The 18,095-nt window shown below is 40.5% G+C and overlaps 1 protein-coding gene across 9 annotated transcripts in view; it reads left to right on the forward strand.

Annotated features, from left to right (window-relative positions):
• Positions 1–18,095, forward strand: part of LOC111185601 (aspartyl/asparaginyl beta-hydroxylase) — a 243,461-nt gene that overhangs the window by 69,912 nt on the left and 155,454 nt on the right. For all 9 annotated transcript variants that reach the window (XM_022595311.2, XM_089899111.1, XM_089899107.1 and 6 more), the window contains 5 exons: positions 742–864; positions 4,437–4,469; positions 6,028–6,084; positions 6,570–6,620; positions 15,041–15,073. In XM_022595311.2, the coding sequence (XP_022451019.2) occupies positions 742–864; positions 4,437–4,469; positions 6,028–6,084; positions 6,570–6,620; positions 15,041–15,073 (297 nt within the window). The remainder of the gene's footprint in view (positions 1–741; positions 865–4,436; positions 4,470–6,027; positions 6,085–6,569; positions 6,621–15,040; positions 15,074–18,095) is intronic.

The raw sequence follows: 18,095 nt of genomic DNA on the forward strand, positions 1-18,095 counted from the left end.
ACTGAGAGAATGTCTTACACCACGATGACAAGCTAACCCATGTGGCAGTGGAGTTATGCAGCGTGTCCAACGTCTACACAAGAGAAGCAGAATGATTCAGTGTATCGTGAACATCTCAGAAGAGAAAATGAGCATCTTAGCATAACTTAAAGGCTAAACATAGGAACCTTTAGAAGCAAACTATAATGCAGCTGAACCAATGCGGATGACCGGGCATACGGTTTAGCTGGTGGCCTGATGTTCTTTGTAATAGAATATTTGCAGAGGGTTACTTAAGATTGTTACATGGAATTTTATGTCAGTTCTCAGTGGAAGGTCGCAAGGTGACCTTTCCTCTGACCTAGTGATAACTGAAGAGGCAAATATAGTAAGAATTCTGAATTCATTTATTCACTTATTAAATATGTATTGAGAACTTCCTATGGCTAGTCATGGCCCCAGGGGCTGGGCATACATAGTCACCAAAATATGTGAGGTCCCTGTCCTTGGTGAGTTTATGTTCTAGTGAGAGAAGACCTGTTACCCCCTCGGGTGGACTAGCCCTTGGCCAGAGATAGGACAGAGTTTCAGCATGTGCAGTGGCCCAGAAAAGGGGCAGGGCATGCCGAGCAGCTGAAGTGGGTATGTGGCAGCCTTTCAGTTGGGGCGTCTGTGTCTGTGTGGGCTGCTGCGTCTGTGTGGGCTGCTGCCTGGGGCCCTTGCTATAGACCTGTGTCACTTTGTTCATTATCATTGTTCAAGGAGAGGACCTGCACCAAGAACAGGGTGGACCAGCAGGAGAACTGCAGCCCGAAGACGGTATCTTTGCAGGAAGTGATACAGATGACAGATATGAACCTGTGGGGACTGGAGCAGTGCATGAAGGTAGAACACAATTTTTTGGTTTCAGAATAAAACACAATAGGTAATTTGTAATTACGATTATTGAAGTTTTCTTAAACACCTTTAAAACCAACATTTAGCTTTTATCTAAAGTTGTTTTTTTTTAAGTTGAAGCTGAAAACTTCAGTTAAAATCAGTCTTTTCCCTAAAATAAATAGATATCCCAATTTTTTAACTCAAAGTACGTTAGGGGAAATTCTAAGGATATATACATTTCTTATAGGATGTAAGTGAAATCCTTCAGCACATTTACTTTTACTGTACTCTCCTTCCTAGAGTACCATTTGTTGTAAGAAATTCAAACAACGGATGAAATATTGACCTTGATAATCTATCACAGGCTCTTGTTCTAAAATAAACTCTATAACTACAGTGGGTAGAATACAGTTCATAGCCTAGGCATTGGCAACCTCTGTCCCAGCTACTCATCTCTGCTACCACGGTGCAAAAGCAGCCCTGGACAATGCCTAATGGATAAGTGTAGCTGTGTTCCAGTAAAATTTTAATTAGAAAGTCAGGAGACAGGCCCAATGTAGACTACATATGGACCACAGTTTGCTGACATCTGTGTATATCAGTATTTTAAATTAAATGCTGGTTATTTAAATATCAGTTGAGTAGTTTACTTTGTATTATTTGCAGTAGGCAAGTCAGAATTATTGCTATTCAGTACTGACGTATAGAAAAATTTTTATTCGTATACTTATTGCTCTGCTCTGCTTTAATGTGAGGCTACCATGATTATTTGGAGCCCTGCTGAATTTAAGTCCACATGCTTTGTTCTTGTGGTATCTATTCTCTGTACTCTTTTCTTAAAGTAGTCCTTTAAAACCTTAGTGGTTTTAAGCCACAAGTTTTGTACTCTGACTGATTTTTGTCATTTTATTTAAAATATATAAATGATATCATTTTATACTTAAAATGAGTACTAAGGGAACCTTGTTTATTTAAGAGGGATGTTGTATTTCTAAAGAGTGATACAGGAAAACAAGCCTATGCTGAAACCAGGGGGAGTGGTTCGTGGCACCAACACAAAGTGAACAGTTACATGATGCACCCCGATGTGTAGTAATCGTCAGAGTCTGTAGGACTCATGTAACAACACAGCACCACCGGCCGCCGAGGGTCTAGACTGGAGGTGCCTGGTAGGGTTCAAGGGTTAGCTCAGCCTAAGTTGAGTTCAGAGAGCCGGACAGAATGGTAAGAAACAGGCGGTAGATCAGATCCGCAGCGCTAGTCAAGGTAGGAAGGTCTGGAGCCATAGGGTCGTGGATTCAGAGAGACAACCTCTTATGAACATGATCCACTAAGATGGGCTGGTATCCCACCACACCACTTCAGATCCTGGCTGCATTTTAGTATCCCCCGGGGAGCTTTTAAAAGAATTCCGGTGACCCACCCTGATCAAAGTGAATCAGAGTGTTTGGGGTACGGGGCCCCCAAAATGGACGATTACAAAAGCTTTCCAGGGGATACATAATTGCTGGCAGCATTGAGCCCAGGTATGGTTCAGCTGTTTCCTGTCTCCTGGGCCTCCCCTCACTTCCTGCTCTGCTGTGTCTACACGGGTTAAGGCTTGTGCTCAGAGCCAGTGGGAATCAGGCAGAACACACAGGACTCGTCCCGGCCACGTAAGAATTGAGAGGTCAGGTAGCCTCAGAAGATGCAGTTGGTAAATGGTTGCAAGGACTATTTTAAAGCATAAACATTATGGAAATGTTAAGTATGTCTACTTCTCACAATATCTAATATATTGGGGAACTACTTGAGAAGCAAACAGCTCCTAATTTATGAATGAATGTATTTCCAAAAGCTTATATTGATGCCTGTTGTTGAGGAAATGCACTTTTCCGTAGAAATAACGTTAAAAGAGATGGTTTGGTGTCCATACGAACCTACAGAATTGTATATAGTGCATAATTTGGGGGAGAAAATGTAAGTTCAAAATGCTTTTGAACTTGTGTTTGATTCCAGTTCGATTGTGCATTGAAAATAGGCATTTACAGGGCTTCCCTGGTGGCGCAGTGGTTGAGAGTCCGCCTGCCGATGCAGGGGACACGGGTTCATGCCCTGGTCTGGGAAGATCCCACATGCCGTGGAGTGGCTGGGCCCGTGAGCCATGGCCGCTGAGCCTGCGCGTCCGGAGCCTGTGCTCCGCAACAGGAGAGGCCACAACAGTGAGAGGCCCGCGTACCACAAAAAAAAAAAAAAAAAAAAAAAAGAAAAGAAAATAGGCATTTACAGACTAGCTTTTGAACTTTAGACCTTTAGTTATCATGCATATCATGATTTCTATGGGAAAAACTTTTCTAAGTTCTGAGTACGAATGCTGATGAAATGATTTCCACAATTCCCTGGAATCTCTTGCTATTTCCCATCTTCAGCCAGGATAGCTCAGGAAGATTGACAGTTGCTCAGAATTTTGGTGTCCTAGATGCTGCTTACATAAAAAATTTCAGTTAAGACCCTCAAAGAATCTGAAACATAAGGCATTTGATATTTTTGAGGCTAGGAGTTATAGACTGGGAGTAGGAAGAAACACTTCTAAAAAGTTCATAAATTGAAGAAACCTTATTTTCTGACCTAAGTTTTAATTGGGACATAGATTCAGTTTGAACATAAAAGTTGCTTGTTAAAAGTCTTCAGAAATTAGGACTTCCCTGGTGGTGCAGTGGTTAAGAATCCGCCTGCCAGTGCAGGGGACATGGGTTCGAGCCCTGGTCCGGGAGGATCTGACGTGCTGTGAAGCAGCTAAGCCTGTGTGCCACAACTACTGAGGCTGCCCTCTAGAGCCCGCAAGCACAACTACTGAGCCCACGAGCCACAACTACTGAAACCTGCATGCCTAGAGCCTGTGCTCCGCAACAAGAGAAGCCACCGCAATGAGTAGCCTGCTCACCGCAGCGAAGAGTAGCCCCCACTCGCCGCAACTAGGGGAAGCCCGCGTGCAGCAACAAAGACCCAATGCAGCCAAAAAATAAATTAAAAAAAAAAAGTCTTCAGAAGTTAAAAATATTTACACTCCATGTGGCTGTTAAATAACAAGTGTCACATGAGTGGCAGCACTTTGCCATCAGCGGTATGTGGGTGAAGGTATCAACCCATTTACCTTTTAGCTCCCCAAACGCATAAAGGCTCTGGGTTCTTCCTTTGTGTTCTCGTGTGGAGACAATGTGCTTTTGCGCTAGAAAATGGCAGGAGTGTCTAGAAAATAGAACAGCACAGTGGAATGTGATGGGGACATAGCTTTGTCACCACGGTGTTACTCTGTCTAAATTTTTCTCCCTCTTTATCCCACGTTATAGTATTTGTCAACCTCGTGGGGTTGTTAAGTGGATCATATAAGAGAATGTGTGAGACGTTTCTAAGCGTAGTTCTAGTGAAAGATAAAGTGTTTAGCAGACATTTAATTGATATTTTCATGTTTTATTTTAATAGTTATTTGCTTTCAAAATAAAATCAATGATAAACATTCATTCAGAATATACATATACAATATATAAACATACCATTTTATGAAAGTAACAATATTTATTTAATGTTATTTTTTTCAGTAACTGAAGATAGCTACCATGTAGAAGAGACAGGTGAGATTTTAATTTAATACTATTATTTTTTGCTTAGAATGAGTCTTTTCCTATAAAAGAGCATCATGAGAAAGATAACATTATTAATTTTAATATATTTTATATCAAATATCACAATACATAGTTAATAATCATTATATAATACATATTATATCACAGGTTTATATATGTGTGTGTATATGTATGTATGTATGTGCATACACACACACACACACACATATATATATGAATATAGTTTTTGTGCTTTTGAAAGTCTACTTCCTGAGGATAAATTCCCAGTAGTGGGATTATTAGGTCAAAAGATAATGTGGGAGTTTGGGATTAGCGGATGCAAACTAGTATATATAGGATGGATAAAGAACAAGGTCCTGCTGTAGAGCACAGGGAACTATGTTCAATATCCTGTGATAAACCATAGTTGAAAAGACTGTAAAAAAGAATGTATATATGTATAACTGAATCACTTTGCTGTACAGCAGAAATTAACACAACATTGTAAACCAGCTATATGTCAATAAAAATAAATAAATAAATAAATAAAATAGGAAAAAAATGGACGGATAAGAGAACAAAAGATACACTACTCTATACAAAGTAGTAACTAATAAGGACCTACTGTGTAGCACAGGGAACTCTACTCAATACTCTGTAATGACCTATATGGGGAAAGAATCTAAAAAAAAAGAGTGGATATATGTATACGTATAACTGATTCACTTTGCTGTACAGCAGAAACTAACACAACATTGTATTGGGTTGGCCAAAAAGTTCATTTGGGTTTTTTCATAAGATGTTACGGAAGAACCTGAACTATAAATCAACTCTACTCCAATAAAAATTAATAAAAAAAAAGAAAAAAAGGTACTGTATAATTGCATGTTTTGTAGTCTTAAATTAGCAAGTGAGTGAATGGTCAAAATTGTGTATTGTCACATGTCACGTGTCCCCAGAAGGTATGACCACACTGGAGATGGACACACCATCTTCCCATAAGCCTGTGTTGTTGGCCGGTTTTTCTTCCATTGTTGGAATAGATCCCTCTTTCTGTGCTTAAGGACCACAGGATATTGTTGGCTGGCATTTAGGACCTATATTATTTCAACAATAGGCACCTGTAAACACTAGAATTACATTGCGGTCTGGGGGTACTCAGGTGTTGAGTCCAAGTTACAGGCTGGGGATGTTTGTCCTCGCTCAGGCTCACTCAGGCAAGTGCCTGCTGGGTGCCTGGGAGGAGGGTCCACCTGCACTGCTCTCTCTGTGTCTCTGCCTCACTTTTTGTTTTGTGAATATAGTTGAATTTGCATAAGCTAAATGAGAATATAGCTCCACGATTTTGTGGTGCAATTACACTGATGATGGAGACTTTCTTATTTACCTTTGTATTTGGCATTTAGCACAGTTAGTACCTGTTTGTTTCATGAATGAATGTAAGTTTGAGCATCATTTGATTTGATTTCTCTCTTTACTAGAAATTGTGCTTGTCTTGTTTTAACTATCAAGTGTAATCCTTTTCTGAGACATATCTGTAATTTCCTAATTGTTTCCTAATTTATAGCTTCACCAGCCTACAGTCAGGATATGGGAGACATGATATATGAACAGGAAAATCCAGGTTTGTGATATATGTTTCTGTTTGAGGCAGTGGCCAAGGTCATTTTCAACCCAGGTTAATGATTCACTCTGATCCAACATAGAAATCTCTTTATAATACTCAGTCATCTTTGGCTGCCCATGTATTATATACATTTCTGAATATAGTTTAATATTACATGAAGAAATGGGGGAAAAGGGGATGTGTTTTTCAGACCACTGTTGGGATTTTGATCTTTGTAGAGAGGATACTGGAAAGAATATTTGGAAATGAACGAGGCAGTATGATTTAGTGGAGCCAGACTGGGTACAAACCCTGCTCCTTCCTATCTTTGTGACTGGAGAGAAAATTATGGAATGTTATTCAGCTTACATTTTATTAAATAATGATAATACTGTCTATCCTACACATTTGTGAGGTTTAGAATTAATTTGAAAATGTTTTAGAATAGTGTCTAGCAACGTGTTTGGTTTGTTTTGTCAAAAATGTATGCTTTTTCTTTTTAGAGTCCAGTGAACTAGTGGTAGATGATGCTGGAAGAATGGATCAAGAAGCAGGTATGGACATTTTCATTGGATGTTAAACATACTTCCAGCTCTATGGCTGCAATGCTCTGTTAACCTGGTGACTTTTATTTCAATGGGTGAAAGACATAATTTTAACACCTAATATAAGACTTTCTGCTTTGCAACAAAATTAGATTATTCAAAGAATATCAGGTTTCATATTTCATCTCATCTACCACCACCTCACAACAAAAGAGGATATTAATTCCTAATGTTTCTTTTGAATGTCTTGCTTTATGCCAATCTGAGGAATTTTTTTGGTTTTTGACAACAATGCCTCAGTTTTATTTTACTTTATTTTATTTTATTTTTTAACGACTTTATGGGAGTGTAATTCCTTTACAATGGTGTGTTAGGTTCTGCTGTATAACAAAGTGAATCAGCTATACATATACATATATCCCCATATCTCCTCCCTCTTGCGTCTCCCTCCCACCCTCCCTATCCCACCCCTCTAGGCGGTCACAAAGCACCGAGCTAATCTCCCTGTGCTATGCGGCTGCTTCCCACTAGCTATCTATTTTATATTTGGTAGTGTATATATGTCTATGCCACGCTCTCACTTTGTCCCAGCTTATCCTTCCCCCTCCCCGTGTCCTCAAGTCCATTCTCTATGTCTGTGTCTGTATTCCTGTCCTACCCATAGGTTCTACAGAACCTTTTGTTTTTTTTTTTTTTTAGATTCCATATATATGTGTTAGCATATGGTATTTGTTTTTCTCTTTCTGACTAACTTCACTCTGTTTGACAGTCTCTAGGTCCATCCACCTCACTACAAATAACTCAAATTTGTTTTTATGGCTGAGTAATATTGCACTGTATATATATGCCACATCTTCTTTATCCATTCATCTGTCGATGGACCCTTAGGTTGCTTCCATGTCCTGGCTATTGTAAATAGAGCTGCAATGAACATTTTGGTGCATGACTCTTTTTGAATTATGTTTCTCTCAGGGTATATATGCCCAGTAGTGGGATTGCTGGGTCGTATGGTAGTTCTATTTAGCTTTTTAAGGAACCTCCATACTGTTCTCCATAGTGGCTGTATCAATTTACATTCCCATCCACAGTGCAAGAGGGTTCCCTTTTCTCCACACCCTCTCCAGCATTTACTGTTTGTAGATTTTTTTTTTTTCTTTGGCGGTACGCGGGCCTCTCTCGTTGCGGAGCACAGGCTCCGGACGCGCAGGCTCAGCGGCCATGGCTCACAGGCCCAGCCGCTCCGCGGCATGTGGGATCTTCCCGGACCGGGGCACGAACCCATATCCCCTGCATCGGCAGGCGGACTCTCAACCACTGCGCCACCAGGGAAGCCCTGTAGATTTTTTGATGATGGCCATTCTGACTGGTGTGAGGTGATACCTCATTGTAGTTTTGATTTGTATTTCTCTAATGATTAGTGATGTTGAGCATCCTTTCATGTGTTTGTTGGCAATCTGTATGTTTTCTTTGGAGAAATATCTGTTTAGGTCTTCTACCCATTTTTGGATTGGGTTGTTTGTTTTTTTGATATTGAGCTGCATGAGCTGCTTGTATATTTGGGAGATTAATCCTTTCTCAGTTACTTCGTTTGCAAATATTTTCTCCCATTCTGAAGGCTGTCTTTTCATCTTGTTTATGGTTTCCTTTGCTGTGCAAAAGCTTTTACATTTCATTAGGTCCCATTTGTTTACTTTTATTTTTATTTTCATTTCTCTAAGAGGTAGGTCATAAAGGATCTTGCTGTGATTTATGTCATAGAGTGTCCTGCCTATGTTTTCCTCTAAGAGTCTGATAGTGTCAGGCCTTACATTTAGGTCTTTAATCCATTTTGACTTTATTTTTGTGTATGGTGTTAGGGCTTGTTCTAATTTCATTCTTTTACATGTAGCTGTCCAGTTTTCCCAGCACCACTTATTGAAGAGGCTGTCTTTTATCCATTGTATATTCTTGCCTCCTTTTTCAATGATAAGGTGACCATATGTGCATGGGTTTATCTGTGGGCTTTCTATCCTGTTCCACTTATCTATATTTCTGTTTTTGTGCCAGTACCATACTGTTTTGATTACTGTAGATTTGTAGTATAGTGTAAAGTCTGGGAGCCTGATTCCTCCAGCTCCGTTTGAATTTCTCAAGATTGCTTTGGCTATTCGGGGTCTTTTGTGTTTCCATACAAATTGTGAAATTTTTTGTTCTAGTTCTCTGAACAATGCCATTGGTAGTTTGATAGGGATTGCATTGAATCTGTAGATTGCTTTGGGTAGTATAGTCATTTTCACAATGTTGATTATTCCAATCCAAGAACGTGGTATATCTCTCCATCTGTTTGTATCATCTTTATTTTCTTTCATCAGTGTCTTATAGTTTTCTGCATACAGGTCTTTTGTCTCCTTAGGTAGGTTTATTCCTAGGTATTTTATTCTTTTTGTTGCAGTGGTAAATGGGAGTGTTTCCTTAATTTCTCTTTCAGATTTTTCACCATTAGTGTATAGGAATGCAAGAGATTTCTGTGCATTAATTCTGTATCCTGCTACTTTACCAAACTAATTGATTAGCTCTAGTCGTTTTCTGGTAACATCTTTAGGATTCTCTATGTATGGTATCATGTCATCTGCAAACAGTGACAGCTTTACTTGTTATTTTCCAATTTGGATTCCTTTTATTTCTTTTTCTTCTCTGATTGCTGTGGCTAAATCTTCCAAAACTATGTTGAATAATAGTGGTGAGAGTGGGCAGCCTTGTCTTGTTCCTGATCCTAGTGGAAATGGTTTCAGTTTTTTACCATTGAGGACGATGTTGGCTGTGGGTTTGTCACATATGTCCTTTATTATGTTGAGGTAAGTTCATCTATGCCCACTTTCTGGAGGGTTTTTATCATAAATGGGTGTTGAATTTTGTCAGAAGTTTTCTGCATCTATTGAGATGATCATATGGTTTTTGTCTTTCATTTTGAAATATGGTTTATCACATCAATTGACTTGCGTATATTGAGGAATCCTTGCATTCCTGGGATAAACCCCACTTGATCATGATGTCAGATCCTTTTAATGTGCTGTTGGATTCTGTTTGCTAGTATTTTTTTTTTTTTTTTTTTGTGGTACCCGGGCCTCTCACTGTTGTGGCCTCTCCCATTGCGGAGCACAGACTCCAGATGCGCAGGCTCAGCGGCCATGGCTCACAGGCCCAGCCGCTCTGCGGCATGTGGGATCTTCCTGGACCGGGGCACGAACCCGTATCCCCTGCATCGGTGGGCGGACTGTCAACCACTGCGCCACCAGGGAAGCGCTGTTTGCTAGTATTTTGTTGTGGATTTTTGCATCTATGTTCATCAGTGATGTTGGCCTGTAGTTTTCTTTTTTTGTGACATCTTTGTCTGGTTTTGGTATCAGGGTGATGGTGGCCTCGTAGAATGAGTTTGGGAGTGTTCCTCCCTCTGCTATATTTCGGAAGAGTTTGAGAAAGATAGGTGTTAGCTCTTCTCTAAATGTTTGATAAAATTCGCCTGTGAAGCCATGTGGTCCTTGGCTTTTGTTTGTTGGAAGATTTTTAATCACAGTTTCAATTTCAGTGCTTGTGATTGGTCTGTTTATGTTTTCTATTTCTTCCTGGTTCAGTCTCGAAAGGTTGTGCATTTCTAAGAATTTGTCCATTTCTTCCAGGTTGTCCATTTTATTGGCATATAGTTGCTTGCAGTAACCTCTCATGATCCTTTTCATTTCTGCAGTATCTGTTGTTACTTCTCCTTTTACATTTTGAATTCTATTGATTTGAGTCTTCTCCCTTTTTTTCTTGATGAGTCTGGCTAATAGTTTTATCAATTTTGTTTAACTTCTCAACGAACCATCTTTTGGTTTTATTGATCTTTGCTATTGTTTCCTTCATTTCTTTTTCTTTTATTTCTGATCTGATGTTTATGATTTCTTTCCTTCTGCTAACTTTGGCTTTTTTTGTTCTTCTTTCTCTAATTGCTTTAGGTGTAAGGTTAGGTTGTTTATTTGAGACGTTTCTGGTTTCTTGAAGTAGGATTGTATTGCTATATACTTCCCCCTTAGAACTGCTTTTGCTGCATCCCATAGGTTTTGGGTCATCCTGTTTTCATTGTCATTTGTTTCTAGGTATTTTTTGATTTCCTCTTTGATTTCTTCAGTGATCTCTTGGTTATTTAGTAGTGTGTTATTTAGCCTCCATGTGTTTGTATTTTTCACGGTTTTTTTCCTGTAATTGATATCTAGTCTCATAGCATTGGGGTTGGAAAAGATACTTGATACGATTTCAGTTTTCTTAAATTTACCAATGCTTGATTTGTGATCAAAGATATGATCTATCCTGGAGAATGTTCCATGAGCACTTGAGAAGAAAATATATTCTGTTGTTTTTGGATGGAATGTCCTATGAATATCAATTAAATCCATTTTGTTTAATGTATCATTTAAAGCTTGTGTTTCCTTATTTATTTTCATTTTGGATGATCTGTCCATTGGTGAAAGTGGGGTGTTAAAATCCCTTACTATTATTGTGTTACTGTCAATTTCCCCTTTTATGACTGTTAGCATTTGCCTTATGTATTGAGGTGCTCCTATGTTGGGTGCATAAATATTTACAAATGTTATATCTTCTTCTTGGATTGATCTCTTGATCATTATGTAGTGTCCTTTGTCTCTTGTAACATTCTGTAATTTAAAGTCTATTTTGTCTGATATGAGAATTGCTACTCCAGCTTTCTTTTGATTTCCATTTGCATGGAATATCTTTTTCCATCCCCTCACTTTCAGTCTGTATGTGTCTCTAGGTTTGAAGTGGGTCTCTTGTAGACAGCATATATATTTGGGTCTTGTTTTTGTATCCATTCAGCTAGTCTGTGTCTTTTGGTTGGAGAATTTAATCCATTTACATTAACAGTAATTATCAATAAGTATGTCCTTTTACCATTTTCTTAATTGTTTTGAGTTTGTTATTGTAGGTCTTTCCCTTGTCTTCTGTTTCCTGCCTAGAGAAGTTCCTTTAGCATTTGTTGTAAAGCTGGTTTGGTGGTGCTGAATTGTCTTAGCTTTTGCTTGTCTGTAAAGGTTTTAATTTCTCGGTCGAATCTTAATGAGATGCTTGCTGGGTAGAGTAATCTTTTTTATTTACTTTTTTCTGTACGCGGGCCTCTCAGTGTTGTGGCCTCTCCCGTTGCGGAGCACAGGCTCCAGACGCGCAGGCTCAGCGGCCATGCCTCACGGGCCCAGCTGCTCCGCGGCATGTAGGATCTTCCCGGACCGGGGCACGAACTCATGTTCCCTGCATCAGCAGGCGGACTCTCAACCACTGCACCACCAGGGAAGCCCAGGGGTAGAGTAATCTTGGTTGTACGTTTTTCCCTTTCATCACTTTAAATATGTCCTGCTACACCCTTCTGGCTTGCAGAGTTTCTGCTGAGAAGTCGGCTGTTAACCAATGGGGATTGATTAATATGTGTCTTGCCGTGTTTCTCCTTGGATTTATCCTGTATGGGACTCTCTGTGCTTCCTGGAGTTGATTGACTATTTCCTTCCCCATATTAGGGAAGTTTTCAACTATAATCTCTTGAGATATTTTCTCAGTCCCTTTCTTTTTCTCTTCTTCTTCTGGGACCCCTATAATTCGAATGTTAGTGCGTTTAATGTTGTCCCAGAGGTCTCTGAGACTGTCCTCATTGCTTTTCATTCTTTTTTCTTTATTCTGCTCTGCATTAGTTATTTCCACTATTTTATCTTCCAGGTCACTTATCCATTCTTCTGCCTCAGTTATTCTGTTATTGATACCTTCTAGAGAATTTTTAATTTCATTTATTGTGTTGTTCATCATTGTTTGTTTGGTCTTTAGTTCTTCTAGATCCTTGTTAAACGTTTCTTGTATCTTCTTCATTCTATTTCCAGGATTTTGGATCATCTTTACTATCATTACTCTGAATTCTTTTTCAGATAGACTGCCTATTTCTGGTTCATTTGTTTTGTCTGGTGGGTTTTCATTTTGCTCCTTCATCTGCTGTGTATTTCTCTGTCTTCTCATTTTGCTTAACTTAACTGCATTTGGGGTCTCCTTTTCACAGTCTGCAGGTTTGTAGTTCCTGTTGTTTTTGGTGTCTGCCCCCAGTGGGTAAGGTTGGATCAGTGGGTTGTTTAGGTTTCCTGGTGGAGGGGACTGGTGCCTGTGTTCTGGTGGATGAGGCTGGATCTTGTCCTTCTGGTGGGCAGAACTACGTCCGGTGGTGTGTTTTGGGGTGTCTGTGACCTTATTATGATTTTAGGCAACCTCTCTGCTGATGGATGGGGTTGTGTTCCTCTCTTGCTAGTTGATTGACACGGGGTGTCCAGCACTGTAGCTTGCTGGTCGTTGAGTGGAGCTGGGTCTTAGCGTTGCAGTGGAGATCTCTGGGAGAGCTTTCCCTGTTTGACATTACATCGGCCCGGGAGGTTTCTGGTGGACCAATGTCCTGAACTCGGCTTTTCCACGTAAGAGGCTTAGGCCTGCCACCCGCCCTGAGCACCAAGAACCCGTCAGCCACATGGCTCAGAAGAAAAGGGAGAAAAAAAAATAAAGAAAGAAAAAATAAAATAAATAAAGTTATTAAAATAAAAAAATATTTTAAAAAATTAAAAAGTAATTTAAAAAAAGAAAAGAAAGAAAGAAAGAAGAGAGGAAGCAAACCAATAAACAAATCCACCAATGATAACAAACACTAAAAGCTATACTAAAAAAACCGACAGACAGAACCTTAGGAGAAATGGTAAAAAGCAAAGCTATACAGACAAAATCACACAAAGAAGCATACACATACACACTCACAAAAAGTGAAAAAGGAAAGAAAACTATAAAAAAAAAAGGAAGAGGACAACCAAATCAGTAAACAAATCTATCAATGATAATAAACTCTAAATACTAAAGTAAGATAAACATAAAACCGGAAGCAAATTAGATGCTGAAAGCAAACCCCAAGTCTCCAGTTGCTGCCAAAGTCCACTGCCTCAATTTTGGGATGATTCGTTGTCTATTCAGGCATTCCTCAGATGCAGGGTTCATCAAGTTGATTGTGGAGATTTAATCTGCTGCTCCTGAGGCTCCTGGGAGAAATTTCCCTTTCTCTTCTTTGTTCGCACAGCTCCCGGGGTTCAGCTTTGGATCTGGCCCTGCCTGTGCGTGTAGGTCACCTGAGGGTGTCTGTTCTTTGCTCAGACAGGACGGGGTTAATGGAGCAGCTGATTCGGGGCCTGTGGCTCACTCAGTCCAGGGAGAGGGAGGGGTACAGATGCGGGGCAAGCCTGCAGCGGCAGAGGCCAGCATAACATTGCAGCATCCTTGCAGCAGCCTGAGGTGCGCTGTGCGTTCTCCCGGGGAAGTAGTCCCTGGATCATGGGACCCTGGCAGTGGCGGGCTACTCAGCTCCCGGGACGGAGGTGTGGAGAGTGACCTCTGCTTGCACATAGACTTTTTGGTGGCGGCAGCAGCAGCCTTAGCGTCTCATGCCCATCTCTGGGGTCCACGCTGATAGCCGTGGCTCACGCCCATCTCTGGAGCTCGTTTAGGTGGTTCTCTGAATCCCCTCTCCTCACGCACCCTGAAACAATGGTCTCTTGCCTCTTAGGAGGTTCCAGACTTTTCCCTGGGCTCCCTCCAGGCTAGCTGTGGCACGCTAGCCCCCTTCAGGCTGTGTTCCTGCAGGTAACCCCAGTCCTCTCCCTGGGGTCTGACCTCCGAAGCCCGAGCCTCAGCTCCCAGCCCCTGCCCGCCACGGCGGGGGAGCAGACAAGCCTCTCTGGCTGGTGAGTGCCGGTCGGCACCTATCCTCCGTGCGGCAATGTCTCCGCTTTGCCTCTGCACCCCTGTTGCTGTGCTCTCCTCCGTGGCTCTGAAGCTTCCCCCCATCCGCCCCCCATCTCCGCCAGTGATGGGGCTTCCTAGTGTGTGGACACTTTTCCCCCTTCACAGCTCCCTCCCAGAGGGGCAGGTCCCGTCCCTAATCTTTTGTCTCTGTTTTTTCTTTTCTTTTTTTTTTTTTTGCCCTATGCAGTCTCATGGGGAGTTTCTTGCCTTTTGGGAAGTCTGAGGTCTTCTGTCAGTGTTCAGTAGGTGTTTGGTAGACGTTGTTCCACATGTAGATGTATTTGTGATATATTTGTGGGGAGGAAGGTGATCTCCACGTCTTACTACTCCGCCATCTTGAAGGTCCCCCCGCCAATCTGAGGAAATTTTATGAAAATAATTTACCTGCCCTTTCCTCTTGTTGTTTTTTGGCCAGAGGCATTTCTCACTGATTGTGCAAACATTAATATTTAAAGGAACAGAAGTCTGTATTTGAGATTAAGTTGTGTTTTTTAGCTAAGCAATTACACAGAATGACTCAAGTAATATTGTAATAAGCAATACTTATTAAATAAGTGGTACTTATTTTGGTTTTACTCTCTTTTTTGCAGATGACATCACCTACCAAGAGTATGATGAGCAAGGTCTGAAAATGCTTCTTGACCTTAAGTTACCTACTTGTTTTAAAATCTACTCAGAGTTTGACTGTGAAGTATGGAGAGTAGTATTTTAGCTATAAACATTATACCATAACTTAAAAGATCCAAATGAATGGATAGTTCTCAAAGAGTTTACTTGGGGAGATTGTCTACCTATTCCAGTGGTTCTGCCATTGCCTAAATTGTTTCTTAAATTCTTTGCAAGGTGCCTTAGGAAGTGGTTACAAATTATTCAAGAAAACACATCTCATTACTTTATAGTCATAGCTCTCTTTTAATGAAAAATAAGTCCCATGCTTGAAAGACTACTTTAGTCAGAGTTTAACTACTCTAGCTGCTTCTGCAGATTAATTGTAGTTAAATGAAGATGACTGATCTGCCAGCATGGAGAAAGGTGTAGCAGAACTTCATTCCGGGCTTCAAGGCAGCATAAAGAAGATAGTTCTGGCATCAGATTCTGATTTAGACACTTATAGCTCCTCTTGTTGCCCCAGCACCTCTCATGCTGTTTCATTAAACTCCGTGAAGTAGACTATGTCACACTACTTCCCAGATGAAAGAAGTAGGGTTCAGAGAATGTAAGTAATTTTGCATAAGTCCACATGACTAAGAAGTGATAAAATACCAATGGTGGATCGTTTTTATTCTAATATCTTCAAAGATGACTCTGTAGAAGGAAAGAAGCCCATTGGGTATAACTGTCTGTGAAACAAGAAGGATGAAGAAATGTGTAGTGCTTGAGCCAGATATGGAGGACTTCCTATGTGCTGGATGGTTTTAGGGCTTGACATTCAGTTATGAATAATATAGAGTCTCTACTTCCAACACATTTGTGGTCTCATGTCAGTTGGTGAATCTCAAGTGAAGAAAATTAGGAAGGGCTGCATGTAGATCTAAGATGCTGATTTATTAATCATGTGATTTTAAAATTTTAGACCCTACCAAGATCCCCATCCACAGTGGCTGTTCCTAATGGGATATGAAGGCTCCCACCGGAAGAATCCTGCAGTCTATCTCTAGGGACTAAGATATTTTTTTTTTATAACTTGGCCACTACAATTGAATTTAGATTTTTTTTTTAATTTTGAATTTGAAGGAGAAAATAGGAATTTAGAAGTTGCACGTAGATGTGGGATTTGAGATAGTTTTCTAATTTCTGCCAGTCACTGTGGTGTTTTTCTAAATATGCTGGAAAGAACATGTTTGGAATGCAAGTTGCAGACTAGATCTAGAGAATTTTAAAATCAAATTTGCAAGAAGTGTAAAATTAGATAAAATGCTAAAAAAAGATGTTGTGAAAGTAAAGATATTTTCATAGGAAGAATGTCATAATAAATATAATTTAAAATGTTAACAGGGTAAAAATATGACCTGAGGGGTCATCAAGTTTTGATGAGATACTTTGAATTACCTTGTTATAGAACATAAACTTTTTCAAATCAAATAGATCTAAGAGAACAAAGGATTCTTCATTATGTGCTGAAAAGATACCATTGTGCAGTTCAGGAACCCAGATAGGGAAACCAAGTGACCAAATATATATATATTATACACACACACACACACACACACACACACACATATAAAGCTGTAAGTCGGGTGAAAAGAAAACCATTTTTCAGTCGGAGAACAGAATATATTCTGTATTAAATGTTCCAAATTCTAGGACCTGGAAAACATAAAGCTTGTTAAGACTGTAGAGGGAACCAGCTTTCCACATAAAAAATGTCCTGGAAAGCATTAAGCCTACATTGGAATCACCTGGCAAATGACAGTGCAGTCTTAACCATCTAATTGATTTGTTTATTCATACACTACTTATACTACATATGTATCATGTAGCCTGTGTCCAAAATGTAGGACACTGGGGCAGTTCCAGTGAAGAACACACATGGCTCATATTCTCACGGACTGTGTATTTTAGCAGCGGGGTAGAAATTATACAAATCATTTTGGTTTAGTATTCAGTTACAATTACATTAAGTACTGGTCAGAATGAGTATAGTGTACAACAAGAGTATAAAGTGGCCCTACCTAGTTTGTGGACCAGGGAAGGCTGAAGTATGAGCTGAAGAGTAGAACAATTGACAAGGCCAGGGGAGAGGATGCTGGAACGTAGAATGAAGCTGCTGATGGGAAGATGTGTCTGGAGTGCTGAGCATAAGAGAGACTGGGGCTGAGATTGTGAGATGGCCCGCGTCCAGAGGTCAAGGGCGTTCATCTCCACCTTGGAACACTGTTCTAGCGCAGTGCATTTTGTAAGGATTGATCTGTCTAAAACATAGCAAATAGATTGGAGAGACAAGAGTAGATGTGGGGAGGGAATTGCTTGGTGGTCCAATGGTTAGGATTCCACACTTGCACTGCAGGGAAGCTAAGAATTATGCAAGCTGTGCCACGTGGCTAAAAAAAAAAAAAAAAAAAAAAATTGTAGATGTGGGGAGACCAGTTAGGTTACTGCAATTATCCAAACTTGATGTTCACTGAGTCACATCTCTGCCAAACGAGGCATCAGAGGAGATGAGTTTTAAGAAAGGGGTGTTCAGCCACGTCCTGGGCTGCTGAGGACCCACCCTAGTGAGTACTGAAGACCTGCCTTGGGTCTCGTGCTATGGAGGCCTCACCAGTAACCTTGGCAAGAACTGTTTGCAGTGGACAGAAGTTGGACAGAGATGATAGTGGTTTAAACCAGGGTGGTGGCAGTGAAGGTGAATGGAAGTGGACAAAGGTGAGAAGTAGAAGATAAAGTTGGCGGGGATGGATGTGCAAGTGTAGCTGGGGAGAGAGAGCAAGGTGTCGGGAACCACATCCACTGTTGTGCTTATGCACCCGGTGGATGGGGTGCTTTTTCCTAAAACGGTGAGACTGGAAAACAGGCTTGGGGCCAGAAGGTCACGAGTACAATCTATACATCCTGATAGTGCCTGTTGAGCCATCCAAGGGGAGATACCAAGTTAGCCGATGGATGGTGTTTGGATCTCAGAAGTCTATTCGTAGTTGAGTTTGA

The sequence above is a fragment of the Delphinapterus leucas genome, chromosome 17, assembly GCF_059928025.1.
Source record: "Delphinapterus leucas isolate spDelLeu-1000000601 "Yukka" chromosome 17, BTC_Dleu_Yukka2, whole genome shotgun sequence".
Classification (NCBI taxonomy): Eukaryota; Metazoa; Chordata; class Mammalia; order Artiodactyla; family Monodontidae; genus Delphinapterus; species Delphinapterus leucas.